Source organism: Salmo salar, chromosome 24 (assembly GCF_965601325.2).
Source record: "Salmo salar chromosome 24, fSalSal1, whole genome shotgun sequence".
NCBI classification, from domain to species: domain Eukaryota; kingdom Metazoa; phylum Chordata; class Actinopteri; order Salmoniformes; family Salmonidae; genus Salmo; species Salmo salar.
In genome coordinates this window covers 14,076,668-14,092,411 of record NC_138314.1, presented here as the reverse complement: position 1 = coordinate 14,092,411, position 15,744 = coordinate 14,076,668, and the positions used below count along the sequence as shown (strand labels likewise).

General features: G+C 49.7%; 1 protein-coding gene across 8 annotated transcripts in view; it reads left to right on the top strand.

Moving 5' to 3' along the window:
* The window catches only part of LOC106585083 (autism susceptibility gene 2 protein), a 385,999-nt gene that overhangs the window by 142,998 nt on the left and 227,257 nt on the right, over positions 1-15,744 (top strand). For all 8 annotated transcript variants that reach the window (XM_082968508.1, XM_014170870.3, XM_014170872.3 and 5 more), the window contains exon 3: positions 13,327-13,428. In XM_082968508.1, coding sequence (XP_082824634.1) covers positions 13,327-13,428 — 102 coding nt within the window. The remainder of the gene's footprint in view (positions 1-13,326; positions 13,429-15,744) is intronic.

Below are 15,744 nucleotides of genomic sequence, written 5' to 3'. Positions count from 1 at the left end.
CTCTGCCTCCTGGAATAAGAGCATTAAAGGTTCACAGTGGTGATTGGTGTTTTAGGGTCAGAGGCACTATACCGTGTGTTTGTTCAATTCTATATTTACCCCTTTGACTCTTGACCTCTTCTTTCTCCCTTTGTAAAATCTATATGTTGTGTTTCAGAAGCCTCTGTGAGATTTGCACAGGTATTTATTTATATGCTGCAGATCGATATGCAGTAAACTTGATTGACGATTTCAGATTTATGCACGGCAACATGTTTTATTGGATTGTCGTTACCATTCGAACAGCAATGGTCTTCTGATTAGGTCCTACGTCTTTCATGTGACCGTTGCTGGGCCATGTGTTAACTCGCCCCTCCATACACATACATCCCTAAGCCTAATATAAAATTGCAGCTGTCAGAACATGATTCCACCGGGGATTTGTGCAGCTGTCCAGGAGACCACAAACATCATCACACACACACACACACACACAGAGAGAGAGACACACACTCTCCTACACATTCATATGCACAAACTCCTACACAACAAATGCACTGGCAGTTTGTGCAGGCGTGAGATAACGTTCAGGACTTTTCCAAGGGCAGGAAGAGTTCTCAGACATCAGAGGGAGCAGTATTAGCCCAGGTTGATTCATTACATGTGTTACATCTGCCTCCGATTTAAACAGGCCCAGAGCTCTGGCTGTCTCTGGGTTGCGTCCCAAATGGCACGCTATTCCCTATATAGTGCGATAGGTTACTTTTGACAACGGCTCCTATCAAAAGTAGTGCGCCATATAGGGAATAGTGTAATATTTGGGATGCAGCCCTCTGGCTCTGCCTCACAACCCCAGCCCCTTCTCTCTCTCTCTCTCTCTCTCTCTCTCTCTCTCTCTCTCTCTCTCTCTCTCTCTCTCTCTCTCTCTCTCTCTCTCTCTCTCTCTCTCTTTCCCATCTGGTTGTCTGCTCTCTCGCACAGCCTCCTGAGTAAGACCCAGATTAACTCTAGTTGATGCTTTATAAGCCTGAGGATAAACCTCCATACTGGGGCTACATTTGGACACACCTACATTTTACACACTGTCACTTTCAAATGCCTGAGCTGAGCGTGTTGTAATCACTGGAGGAGCATTGCTCACCATGGTGTCCTCGGTCACGGCTGTCTTGTAGTCATACAGGCTAGGTAAGAGGTGCTACTGTACATTAGCCTAGTTGCCAGAGCTAAAGTACCAGTTTGTGCTTTAGACAGCTCCTCTGAGTGAAAATAGAAGCTGGATAAAGCATGGATCTGGCAACCTGGTTGTAATGCCACACTGGTTTCCAACGTTTCTTCCCTTTGCTCATACACATCTGCTTTTCTCTTTTTATCCTCCCAGGATTCTAATGACGCCCTCGAGTCAGAAGGCAAGGTGTCTGAAGTGCGTGTTTGAGTCAAAAAGCACATACAGCAAAAAAAAATCCAAAATAAGCACATAAAGTCCCTTTTTCACATATCCTCTATAAAAAAGTTTGACTGATCATTATTTCAGATGTAATTTGATATTGATATTGATATTTCTCAGGCTACGTGTTTCGAAGGAGAGTGTCACTATTATCCGGTGTCACTTCTTAGCGTGCAGTGTGAATGTTGCCACTTCCCCAAAAAGTCACTATATAGGGAATAGGGTGCCATTTGGGACGCAGGCCGTATCCCTGTACGTGTTATGTGGAAAGGAGCTGATATCCTCTGTTGCCGTTAACACATGGATATGATGTGACGAGGCTAAAGAGAGTCCCCATCGAATGAGACGTTGGTGTGTTGTCGGGCCAAAACTGGGCACTGGATTTCCACAGAGTCATTGCGATTTTATGATAGCTTGTAACGGTTTGTGTTCGTTCAGTCAGTTAGTGTTAAGGTGCATAAGGCAAGGCCAAGGGCCACTGAAACCTCTGTCTTCAGTCGTAGGCTACGTTCTGTTGTTTCGACATCTCTCAGAACCTGGCTTATGCTTATCTCTCGTCTCCACTGATTTATGAGGTTATAGAGAGTCATAATTGATTAACCGTGTTGTTGTGAAATTACGTTGGTATTTATGAACTGGATATATGGCATACGAGGCCTTGTTAAGGTTATTACATTGCGTAATACAATAAACAAACTGAATTGATGAATTTAACCAGAAGTCTTTGTGAACAAGTTACCTGTTACAGTAATGACCTACATTTCCATTAGGACAACAATCTCTATCTTTCTTTATTTAGCAAGAGGATTATTTTATTTATTTACCATGATAAGCAACCATCATTTTAAAATATAATTATAGCAACCATTATATCATATAATGCACTATTTTGTTTTTAATCTGGAACGCCAACGCGGCCATCAGATCTCAATACAAGTTATTATTTATTTGTGTAAACAACATTAAATATGAAGAAATATGGTACTTAGCCAATGCAGATCAGCTGTCATGCATAATAGATTGAATCTCAATAGATCTATACCACCAACCCACAGCAATGAGTGCGTCTCATGCATTTGCATTTGCCATCTTTTCTAGTAATTCAATTTGCTACTGCATTATGTGTGGCACTTGTATTTCAAATGTTATATTAGCCTGCTCCTATCATTTCCTCTGTGAAGATATTTAATCACATAGAAAAGCAACTACAACAATGAATCTTTCTTTCTAAACCATATCTCAACTAGTGAAGGTTCAATGTAATGCTGCCAAACCCAGAGGTCACTTGTTTATCCCTGCTTTTTTCTCTCTTTAAACGTCTTTTTTTCATGTCTAGGGAACTTTGACTTGTAAATAGTGAAGCTGAGCTCCAGACAGAAACAACAACACAACACTAAAGGGAAGTGAATGATATTTAAATGTATTTCATTAGCGTACGTAACCATTTGCAAAACACGCTCCTTCTTTCAACACTAATAGTTTATGCAGGAATCAAAGCCTGTGCATCTTGGGAGGGGGAGAGAGAGAGGGAGAGAGAGGGTGATCTGCATAATTTGGATGCGTTGTTGACTCGGGTAATGAAGAGAACACAAATCCTGAGGATTGCACTTGCTCTCGTTTCTAATAACATTACTAACATTTCAACATTATTGGCCTAATTGCTGTTGTTAGCAGCACTGAGAAATGCTTGCCTGCGATAAGAAGGGTGTGTGTGTGCATGTGTGCTTGGGTGTGTGTCTGTGCGTCCTTAGGGGCTGTGTGCTTATCAGTGCAGGGCAGACGGTGTTGTATTGAACCTGGTTGACAGGTGAGGGGGGGCATGGTGAGGGGGGGGCAGGTGGGGTCGCTGGGGTTGGGGTTAGGGTGGGAGGTGTTAGGGAAGGGCTCAAAGCCCCAGGGATAGGTTCTGAGGGAGGAGTCCATGTTCAGGAGCAGGTGTGCCTTCCTCCCTCCGCTCCCTCTGGGCTCCCCCTCCCCCCTCTCTCAGCTCCCCTTTCTCCCCCAGGAGACATATGGTGAGAGTGATTGGAGAGGGCTGCAGGGCAGGGATGAGATGAGGGGGCCAAGGGGATCCCAGCTCTACTCTACCCTGTTCATCTGTTACAGACAGGGCCTGTGGGACTCTGATCGCTCCTGAGGGGGACCGCTGAATTAGGGCAAGAAGCGTTTGTGGTTTTTAAGGTTGACTCATTTGTTACGGTGCGGTGGAGGATGAGGAGGAGGGAGGCCTCCTACTTAGCTACAGTATCCGTGTGTGGTTTATCATCCTCACACGAACACATGCCGGGTGGTGGGTTATTCTTTGTCTGTTTGTGTGCTGCAGCTCGTTTGTCTGGTGGGTCTGTGTTGTTTTAATCTGACGAGTGACTGTTTTCTCTTGTCCTGGTGTCACTGCCAAGAATAGAAACGCCGTCTTGTTGCAATTTCACAAGCTCGTATTTGTTCCCCTGGCAAATATGATGTAGTCCTTCCTGACTGACTTCACTGTACCCGGAGAGAGTTATTGGGGCATTTGAGCTCTCGTATAACACATGTTCCCTTTTTATGTGGTCATTTATTACAAGGGGGATGAATAATACAGGATTAAGACACGTAATGGATACGCGGGGACTCATCAAAATAAATGCAAAAATCCATTTGCTCTATCCCTGTAGTAAACCCACTACTTTGTCCTTGGGCTAATTTCCAGCCAGGGACTTAGGGTGTTGTGGCTGTTACCATTACAGAAGGGGAGGGAGGGAGGTGGGTGTAATGGTGAAGGAGGAGGGAGGGGTGTGAGAGGAGGAGGAGGGAGGGGTGTGAGAGGAGGTGGAGGCAGACGAGACGTGTCGGGTGCTGCTGAGCTGAGGATGAACAAAGCCAGGAACTCCAGCACCGCTCGCTCTCCTTCCTTCCCCTGCCTCTGAGCAGCTGCCACTTCTGAGCCTGAAGAAAATGAAGGCAGATGAATCAATTTGGCCTGTGGCCCTAAAGTGCACTTGTCTGCGCCCCAGCCTGCGCTGGGGATAATGAGCCAATAGATTGAGCCAGTGCTCTGCGGCACTGAGGTGCCTCTCTCTGCTGCTGCCTGCCTGCTTGATGCTCAACACTGCTGGGCTGGGCCCCGCCACCTCCTTCCCATCCCCCAGCAGCAGTGGCTCTATCCCTCGCTGCGTCTCGTTGGGTTAATGGGGGTGAGGATCCTTTGCACAGGACACTTTTCAGAACAAATTAGAGGAAGGATCTGTATCCTGGCGGAGGGCCTCCTCCCCGGCACTGCACCTGGCCCACCCTGCCGCCCCGCCACAGCCCCACAATATAGCCAGCAGAGAGGAGAAGAGATGCCAGGCGGAGGCTCAGGTCTGGATGAGGGTAATAAGGACTGACACTGGGATGAGGCCATGGCACAACCTCCCAGACTACAGCTGACAGGTGAAGAGAGGCCGGGGAGAGGAGAATGACGAGAGAGAGGGAGAGGTGCTGAGGGGCTGAAAGCTTTTTAATTCGACCAGGAAGGTGGAGACCCTTCTGATGCAGAGGCCCTGAAATGGCTGCCCTACAAGATGGGGGGGGGGGGGGGTCAAAAGAGCATCACAACAAAGCATCAACCACCAGCTCCCTGCCTGTGGGCTGGCTGGCTGCAAATTGATCAACATGGGGGAGAGGCAGGTTAGCATAGCCTAGCGTGAATGGACTCTGTCAGCCCCACTGAAACACTGCTGTTTTTAACAATGTCACGACTAGGCGGTTTGTTCTTAGGGGTTTTTCCTGTCTTTATAAACCCCTGCAGTTCAGTTCAGTGTAAATGAGCAGGCCCAAGTCGGCAGTCAGCAGCTAATCAACTTGGGAGAAATTAAGACGCTAGAGGGCCCTTTGAAGCTAATTAAAGAGCACAGAGCAGAGCCTCCAGAGAGAGTCTGTCCGTAGAGCAGACACGTTCAATACCCAGACTAATGGGCCTAATTTCCAGTGCATTATTCATGTACAACACACACGTTACTTGTGCACTTTTTTTTATTTCTGCAGAGTGCCTTTAATGCGGAGCGGAGAAACACTCGCTGCCGCTTCTTGAACTCAACCTGTTTAACCTTGCCCCATGCTGCACCTGGCAATTCTCTATGCCGTTGTAAACTAAATTAATCCACAGGACAGAATACAGGGCTCTATAACAGGGCCGTTTAGAGAATCATTCCCCCTAGTGTTACCCAGAGTGCATTTCAAAGCTAGGTTGACTTTGACTTTGATCGGCCAATCAGATCTCAGAGGAGACATTAGCTCCACCCACTAGTCCTCTATATTGTGGCCTTGCCCTTCAGTGCTAGTGAGAGAAAACAATTGTGTGCGTCGTGCATTACATAGGGAATAGGCTGCCACTTGAGTACAAAAAAGAATTAAAGAGATACAGGTAGATCTCAAGACCAAGTAAAGCCTCTCCCTGAACCTGAACTATCCACATCCTTAATCACAGGCCGACAGGGCTGCCAATCTCTATCAGAGGCGCTGAATTTTAGCCTGGATCAATTCCTCCTGTTCTGCTGAACAATAGGTTAGAGAGCCTCCTTACAGCCAGACCGGCAGGCAGCATCGTTAAGCTGGGTCGCTAATTAGCCCCTCTGCTCTGATCAATAATCAGTGTGATTGCTGAGTGAGGATCCACCACTACGGACCTGCTGGAGGGGGTGTAAACACTTTGGCTTGGATATTTGTCAGCGCTGATGCTTGGTAAACAAAGTAATCAGAGTGCCTGACTGTCTTCCTGGCTGTCAGTGCACTGCACTTGACTTGACAAGATGACATGAACCCAACCTCACCTCTGTTTGGAAGTGGATTCTTTGTGCCAAAAAAAGTAGTAATCATAAAGCCTGTCATCCATTTTCAGATTCAAGGAGTAATTAGCTTGACAGCCAGGGAGAGAGATTCAGAGAGCGAGAGATGGAGAAAGATAGAGAGGGAGAGAGACAGTGGGAGTTGTAGGATGGCAGACACCTGATTACGACCACCTGCAGGGTCTCTCTCTCCTTCCTGTCTGTGTGTCTGCACCCTGATTGCAGTATGTTGCCTGAGGCATTGTGCCATTTCTGCCGGGCTGTCACTACTGACCTCAACATACGCTAGCGCCTTTCGTCCAATCAGCAGGCCTCATCTGGCTCGGCCTGGCCAGGGTCTCGGCAGGGTAATTAAAAGGGAATTGTGTCTATTTGGCTTGTCGCTGCTGGTTGCTGGTCACCGGGCAAATGGACAGACAGACAGAAGGGTAGACAAACAGCCAGGGCAGCCTCTCTTTCTCTCAGTCTCTATCTCGGCCAGCCAGGTGGCAGCGACTCTGCCATGCCGCCTCAGTACAGGACCTGTCAGATTAGCTGATGACCCTTTTAATTTTACTCTGCCGGGGGCCATAATTGATATTTCCCGGGAAAGGTTAATTGTAGCAGTGATCTGCTTAAATTACAGTGGAAATCTGGAGACCGAGGCGAGCCACGACGTGCTACGCCACCAGGGACTAGAGCAGGCAGAGCGGCAAGCTGCTAGTCAAGTGGATTACACCCCACAGGCAGCCATCCGCCATCAGCCGTCCCAATTGTTTTCAGAGAGGGGCTTGTAGAGGACTGATAGGATGATGTGGGGAGGACTACCTCCTACCTCCTCGTCCGACTGTGGCGGTGTGGCTGCCTCCCATCTGTCCTAGGAATATGGGTCGCTGCCAAGCCAACGCTCCTCTCATGGCTTGTCTGTCTAGCCCCCACCAAACAACATGTGCTCTCATGTTGGCAGACCCAAACAAGCAACTTCATCATTCGACCGTTATGTGCAGGTTGTAAACAATGAACAAAATGCTCATGATTTTGGTAACTACTTTTCTGCAGACTGTTGTTGGATACAGGTGTTACATCAATGCGGAGGTCATGACTTTCAGGCAGACATTTTGGTTTCTGCCAGTGCTGCTTGCATACATTAAAACTATAAACTGATACTGAGATCAGCAGTTTCACACTGAGCTACTTCTATTACGGATGGATTTCCTTTGTGTGAATAGAGGGGCGCAGCTTTGGTTTTAGATGTGGGGGATACACAATTGTGTGTATATATTATATACACACTGCCGTTCAAAAGTTTAGGGTCACATAGACATGTCCTTGTTTTTGAAAGAAAACCAATTTTTTTGTCCATTAAAATAACATCAAATTGATCAGAAATACAGTGTAGACATTGATAATGTTGTACATGACTATTGTAGCTGGGAACGGCAGATTTATTATGGAATATCTACATAGGCGTACAGAGTGCCATTATCAGCAACCAACCTTCACAGAACAGCACAAACTGTCTCTAACCAGAATAGAAAGAGGAGTGGGAGGCCCAGTGCACAACTGAGTAAGAGTACATGTACATTAGAGAGTCTAGTTTGAGAAATAGATGCCTCACAAGTCCTCAACTGGCAGCTTAATTAAATAGTACCTGCAAAACACCAGTCTCACCGTCAGAGAGGCGACTCCGGGATGCTGGCCTTCTAGGCAGAGTTCCTATGTCCAGTGTCTGTGTTCTTTTGCCCATCTTAATCTTTTCTTTTTATTGGCCAGTCTGAGATGTGGCTTTTTCTTTACAACTCTGCCTAGAAGGCCAGCATCCCGGAGTCACATCTTCACTGTTGACGTTGAGACTGGTGTTTTGCGGGTACTATTTCATGAAGCTGCCAGTTGACGACATCCACCTGGCATCCTACCTGGGCGCATACCTGGTTGACCGGGGAATCGGCGCTGAAAATCCGCGGTGAGGCCTGGGTCCAGGATGTCCCTGGCGGGGACCCAGCACCTCTCCTCCAGGCCATAGCCCTCCCAGTCAACCAGGTACTGGAACCCCCTGCCCCGAGGTCGAACCTTCAGGAGATGCCTCACCGTGTAAGCCGGTTGGTCGTCGATGAGACGGGGGAGAGGGGTGGGCCTGGAAATGGGAGACAAAGGGCTGTGATATATGGGTTTGACTCCGGACACATGAAAGGTTGGATGTATACGAAGGGTACAGGGCAACAGAAGATGAACAGCAGAGGGGCTAATGATCTTGGAGATGGGGAACGGGCCAATAAACCGGTGGGAGAGTTAACGGGATTCCACCCGGAGGGGCAGATCCCGTTTGGATAGCCATACCTTCTGCCCGAGATGATACCGGGGAGCCGGGGTCCGATGGCGATCCGCTTTTTGTCGATACCTGGATGTGGTCTTGAGGAGGGCCGACCGGGCTCTCCTCCAGGTACGACAACAGCGGTGGACAATCATCTGGGCAGAAGGTATGCCGACCTCCTCTTCCTGCTCAGGGAAGAGTGGGGGCTGATACCCCAGGAAACACTCAAATGGTGATAGGCCCGTGGAAGAGCAGGGAAGGGTGTTGCGGGGATCTTCCACCAACACCAGCTGCTGGCTCCAGGTGGTGAGGTTGGCGGAGACCAAGCAGCGCAGGGTGGTCTCGAGGTCCTGGTTGGCTTGCTCCGACTGGCCGTTAGACTGGCGGTGGAACCCGGAGGACAGCCTGGCCGACGACCCAATGAGGGTGCAGAACGCCTTCCAGAACCAGGACAAGAACTTAGAGCCGCGGTCAGAGACCATCTCCACGGGCAGTCCATGGATCCGGGAGACGTGCTGCACCATGAGCTGGGCATCTCATTGGCAGAGGGTAACTTGGGGAGAGGAATGAAGCAGGCGGTCTTGGAAAAGAGATCCACCACAGTCAGGATGGCGGTGTTGCCATCAGACAGGGGAGACCTGTGACAAAGTCCAGGAGATGTGAGACCAGGGGCGATGAGGGACAGACAGAGGTTGGAGGAAGCCAGCCGGAGCTTGTCGAGGGGTCTTGTTCTGTGCACAGACCGTGCAGGCGGCGACAAAAGCGGTGACGTCAAGTACCATGGTAGGTCACAACACGGCCAGTGGCCACTACGTTGTCGCACAAAGACCAGGATCTGCCAGGAGCCTGGGTGGCAGGCAAGCCTGGAGGAATGGGCCCACTCCAGGACCCGTGGAGCGGACAGCGTCAGACACGAATACCCGGTTATCTGGCCCCCCCCCCCCCCCCCCCCCAGAGTTCGGCTGGGACTGCTGTGCCTTCCAGATCTGTTTCCCGATACCCCAACTGAGTGCCATTGCCAGGCATAAAGTGGGAAGGATGGTCTCGGGCTCGGGGGTGGTAGCCGTAGGGTTATAGTGGCAAGACAGGGCATCCGGCTTGACGTTCTTGGACCCCAGCCGGTAGGAGAGGGATAATTTAACTGGGTAAACAGCAGGGCCCATCACGCCTGCCTGGAGTTGAGGCGCTAGGTGGTGTGGAGATACTCCAGGTTTTTTGTGGTCGGTCCACACAATGAATGGATGTTTGGCCCCTTCGAACCAGTGCCTCCATTCCTCCAATGCCATCTTAACCGCGAGAAGCTCCCGATTCCCCACATCGTAATTCCTCTCCATGGCATTGAGGCGGTGGAAGAAGGTGCAGGGATGCAGCTTAAGGTCCAGGGTAGAACGCTGGGACAGAACAGACGCCACTCCGACATCCGAAGCGTTGGCCTCCACCACGAACTGACGGGAAGGGTCCGGATGAACTAGGATTGAAGCGATGGCGAACTGGTGTTTAAGCTCCCGGAATGACCAGTCTGCGGCCGTGGACCACGTGAACGGAACCTTGGTAGAGGTGAGGGCAGACAGGGGGAGGCCAGGGTGCTATTACCCCAAATAAAGCGACGGATAAAAGTTGGCGAACCCCAGGAAGCGTTGCAGTTGCACCCTGGATGTAGGCTGAGGCCAATCCACCACTGCTTTCACCTTCTCTGGATCCATCTTGACGCTCCCAGCAGAGATGAGGTAGCCCAGAAAGGGAATTGTGGAGTGATGGAACTCGTACTTTTCTGCCTTAACGTACAACTGGTTCTCCAGAAGGCGCTGGAGAACCTGCCGGACATGGAGCACGTGTTCTTGGGGGGAGCGGGAGAAGATGAGGATGTCATCAATGTAGACGAAGACGAACCAGTTCAGCATGTCGCAGAGAACGTCATTCACCAGAGCCTGGAACACGGCAGGGGCGTTGGTGAGGCCAAAGGGAATGACCAGATATTCGTAGTGGCCACTGGCCGTGTTGAAAGCGGTCTTCCATTCGTCCCCCTCTCGTATCCGCACCAGGTGGGAGGCTTACGTAGCACCAGCTTGGAGAACACAGTGGCCCCCTGGAGCGGCTTGGAGGACGAGGAAATGAATGGTAGTGAAAATCGGTTATTTACAGTGATGTCATTGAGTCCCCGGTAATCAATGCACGGGCGCAGTGTCTTGTCCTTCTTCTCCACTAAGAAGAACCCTGTGTAGTCCTCCATAGCCTTGGTTTCAGGTCCCGACAGCGAGTACAGACGCCCCAGGGGGCGGCGTGGTGCTAGGGAGAAGGTCAATCCCGCAGTCATAGGGGCGGTGAGGCGGAAGGGAAGTAGCCGGGACTTGCGGAACACCTCCCGGAGATCCTGGTACTCCGCGGGAATGGCGGAGAGATCCAGAACCACCTCTGAGGGCCCAGAAAGATGTCCTGGGGCAGGTTGCCCCGACTTCAGACAGTGGGCATGGCAGAACAATCTCCAGGCCATGATGGCACCCGTAGATCAGTTGATGAGTGGGTTGGGTCGCTGGAGCCAGGAGAATCCAAAACCACGGGGATCTGGGGAGACTTGATGAGCAGGAACTGAATGGTCTCACTGTGATTCCTTGACACATGTAGTTGATGGGAGTGGTCTTATGGGTGACCCGACCTATAGAGCGCCTGTCCAACGCTCTAACATCCACAGGAATGGAGAGGGGCTGAGTGGCAATGAAGACCCGGAGAGATTTCCCCACAGCAGAATGACATGAAAAGGGATGCGAGTAAGGGAAGCAGAAAAGTTCCCCATATGGCCCACCAGAGTACTCACTCCTACAGGTGAGCCTGGTCTTTTACCGGGAATGAGGACACAAAATGACCAAAAGTCCCGCAATACAGACAGTTCCTTGTGCTGATCCGGTGTTGTCGTTCCGCTGGCGACAGCCCAGCCCTGCCTAGTTGCATGGGCTCATGACTCTTGAAGAAGGTCGGGAAATCTCGGGTGCTCTCGGCCACGGAACCGTCGGGGACTTCCGAGATGACTCGGAGGCGAGGTGGAATCCCTGGATGTGCGAGTGAAATCGAATTTCCTCTCCATCTGTCGTTCCCACAATCACCCATCGATGCGGATGGTCAAAGCGATGAGGGTGTCAAAATCTGTGGGTAACTCCCGAGCCGCAAGCTCGCCCTTAACCTCCTGCGAAACGCCTTACAGGAACATGTCGAACAGTGCTTCCGGGTTCAACGCGCTCACCGCTGCCATCATACGGAAATCCACCGCATAGTCGGCCACAGTGCGGGCATCCTGCCAGAGCTGGATTAGCTTCCGGGTAGCTTCTCTCCCGTATAACAGGGCATCAAAGTCCTTCCTCACCTCTCCCACAAACCCCTCCAGGCTCGTGCATATGGCCGGCTGCTGTTCCCACACGGCGGTAGCCCAGGTGAGAGCCCTTCCAGACATCAGCGTGATGAGGTAGGCTATTTTGGAGCGATCCGAGGGAAGGAGGAGGGCTGAAACTCGGAAATGAGGGCACACTGAGCTAGAAACGCCCGACAGGTGCTCGGCTCTCCATTAAAGCATTCTGGAGGAGGTAACCCGGGAAGGTGGAGTGGCCGGTGGGGTGGTACTGCTAACTGCTGAGTTGCTGAGGGGCGGTGGGGTTACCACCGTGGCAAGCTGCCCCCCAGACGACCTGCGGAATTACTCCAGCGGCATGTCCAACACCCGGTCATGGTGCTCAGCCAACGTTTGGACCCACTCCGTCAGCCCACGAAGCAATTCCTCATGCCTACCAATGGATGTTCCTTGGGAGGAGATGGCGTTGCACAGCTGGTCCGGGTTTGCTGGGTCAGTCATGGCCAGTTCGTACTATCAGGTATGAAGGTAAGACCCAGATGCAGACCACATCGAATAAACAATAGTTTAATATTCCAACAGGGGCAGGCAATAGACAGGTCAAGGCAGGCAGGGGTCAGTAAACCAGAGGTGGGGCAACAGTACTGGGCAGCAGGCCGGCTCAGAGTAAGGCAGAGGTCGGTAATCCAGAGGGGGGCAAAGGTACAGGTCGGCAAGCAGGCTCAGGGTCAGGGGCAGGCAGAGGGGTCAGGACAGGCAAGGGTCAAAACCAGGAGGGTGAGAAAAGAGAGACTGGAAAAAGCAGGAGCTGAGTCAAAAACACTAGTTGACTTGAACAAACAAGACGAACTGGCAACAGACAAACAGAGAACACAGGAATAAATACACAGGGGATAATGGGCGACACCTGGAGGGGGGTGGAGACAATCACAAAGACAGGTGAAACAGATGTGTGAATAGTTGTGATGGAGTTTGGGTCGTGTTGTATCAAGGAGTTGCTGTGTAGCTGGTCTTCTTCGGCTGGAGTCGTACTTATGTTTTTATTCCATTTTTTATTTTACCTTTATTTAACTAAGAAAGTCAGTTAAGAACAAATTCTTATTTACAATGACGATCTACCTAGGCCAAACCCGTACGATGCTGGGCCAATTGTGCGCCACCCTATGGGACTCCCTATCACAGCCGGATGTGATACATCTTGGATTCAAACCAGGGACTGTAGTGACACCTCTTGCACTGAGATGTAGTGCCTTAGACAGCTGTGCCACTCGGGAGCACGAAGAGATACTTTGTCTCTGATCTAGAAAACATTTTTGGTAACACTTTATGAATACCCTCTTCATAATGCATTGCGAGCACATGTATAATGCGTTATGATCTATGCATAATGCATTATAATGCACAACATATTTTTTCTATAATTTTATACTGTATAATAATGTGTGCTTCTTCCTCTGTGTCTCTCCTCCAGATCAAGGCCCTGCAGGTACGCCCAGTGAAGCTGGACGCGGATGGGGCCATGCAGGAATTCAACAGACCCAACAGGAGCACCTCTAAAGAGCACCTCAGTGAGGTGAGAGAGACCCTCTAGTCCTACCCCCCAGACCATCAGGCCCCAATACCTCCAGACCACCACACCTCCAGAATCCCAGACCATATCTACCTACCTTGTTGCAACACGATTAACTAGGGCCGTTACTCTCCCAGACCCTTCAGAGCTCCTAGCAAGAGACCAGGCCAGCAGCAGACTGTCCAGGGCTGAAGGGCCCTGGGGAGGAGAAGAGAGAGAGGGGGCAGAGAGGCAGCAGTGAGAGGGCAGCTGGTGCAGTAGCTCATACTGGCCCAGACTCACACCTCATAAATCCCCATGCATTAGAAAACTTGCCTGGTCAACAGTGACAAGCAGGAAACGATTATCCAAGTCACACAGACACACAGCTATCACACTACGTTTTCTTCTCAAATTGCACCCTATTCCCTATATAGTGCACTACTTTTGACCAGGGACCATAGGGCCCATTGGGAATAGGGTATAATTTGGCATGCAGCCTAGATGCCCTATGCATTATTAAAAGCCTGCTATGGTTATGTAGATGTGACCTAACACCATTCAGCCAGGTGGTAGCTGACCCTCGCCGAGTTAAAAGGTTAAAGGTCTTTCCAATTACTGCCGAGCCTGCGTCCATATGCTAGCACATTTAAAAGATGAGTGGCTTGCGTAGTAAATGGAGGCAACTAGGAGGTCGGTTGGTGCTAGGGATGAAATAATGCAATTTAGATACAGGGGAAGTAATGAGAATTTATGCAAAATCCCCAAGCGGCTCATTTTAAATGAATGTCGAATATGCTTCCTAACTAATGCCTGTCAACCGGGCCTCCCAAACCTCACTAAATTCAATCAGACAGTTAATTTAGCTGCACAGAACGGGGGGAGCATGGAGGGAGAGAGGGGGTTTGCTGCTTCTACAGCTGAAGAAGTGATCGAGGAAAAATGATGGAGAGAAAAGATTTTAATGAACTTATTAAATGCGTTGTTCAAGCTATTCAGAATTCCAAAAGAAAATCTAGAGACGTGGAGAGAGGGAGAGAAAAATAAACACTCCCCACCAACATTTTATTTTCCCTTCCCTTCGACCTCCTTTTCTAAGCCTCCTCTCTCTCTTTCTCTCTGCCTCTCTTGTCTCCCCCCTGCCATTCCTCATGAATTTGTGTAAAAGGCTGTTTTTAAATGAAAAAGTCAGGAGAAAGAGCTGGGTTTGACAGATAAAAGGATGCTGGCGGATGACAGTTCTGACAGGGAAATGCAGCAGTGAAAAGGGTGTTGGGGGTACGGGAGGGTAAGGGGAAGAACTGTTTAAAATGGCATGCTGTAATCGCTGACGGTGTTAGATATGGCATCTCTCTAATCTCCTGCCAAATAGATGGTGCAAAGACACTGATCGCTGTAGCCATGCCATTCATCCCTATCTATCTCTCTGAAATACAGCTAGGCTCTCTGAGAGAGAGAGAGAGAGAGAGAGAGAGAGAGAGAGAGAGAGAGAGGGCGATTGCCACTACTGGAGAGGAAGGACTTCCTATATCTATAAACACTATTTTCCTTTTTCAACTCTGCCACTGCATTGCAAATTTTCATTAAATACATAACGCACATTTAATATCCACATCAAAGTGGTCCCAGGCTGTAAGAGCTCTTAACTAAAGATGTACTCTACTGTACCCACGATTCATGAGTCAAATGGATTTTGTGTTGTTGGACTGCCAAAAGGAAACAGAGACAAACGAGAAGCTTGCTGCCTCCTCTCCGTACTGAGAACAGTCATGCATCAATTTAGGAAGCAGCGATAGAGACGTGCGTGGAGATGTTGTTTATTCATCTCCACGGTAGCTAGGGTCTTGTATCTGTTTACGTTGACTAGGTAATTCTACCCCTGGCTCAGCTGGGCCTAGGCAGAAAGCTGCCGTACAGGCAGGGATTAGGGAAATGTAGAGGGAGATTTTCTCTGCATCTGTGTTAGTGTAGGGAGGGAGTTGGAGGGGGGAGAGGGGAGATGGGGGAAGAGAACATTACTGCTGGGGTCTCACCCATCCACACAACCACCCACACTCTTAGAAAAAAGGTGCTATCTAGAACCTTAAAGGGTTCTTAGGCTGTCCCAATAAGATAACCGTTTTAAAGAACCCTTTCCGGTTGCAGGTAGAACCCTTTTGGTTCCAGTTAGAACCTTTTTGGGTTCCATGTAGAACCCTTTCTAAAGAGGAACCCTAAATGGTTATATCTGGAACCAAAAATGGTTCTACCTGGAACCAAAAAGGGTTCTCTTATGGGGACAGCTGAAGAACCCTTTTGGAACCATTTTTTCTAAGAGTGCAGTTCTTCTGGAGAGCGGTG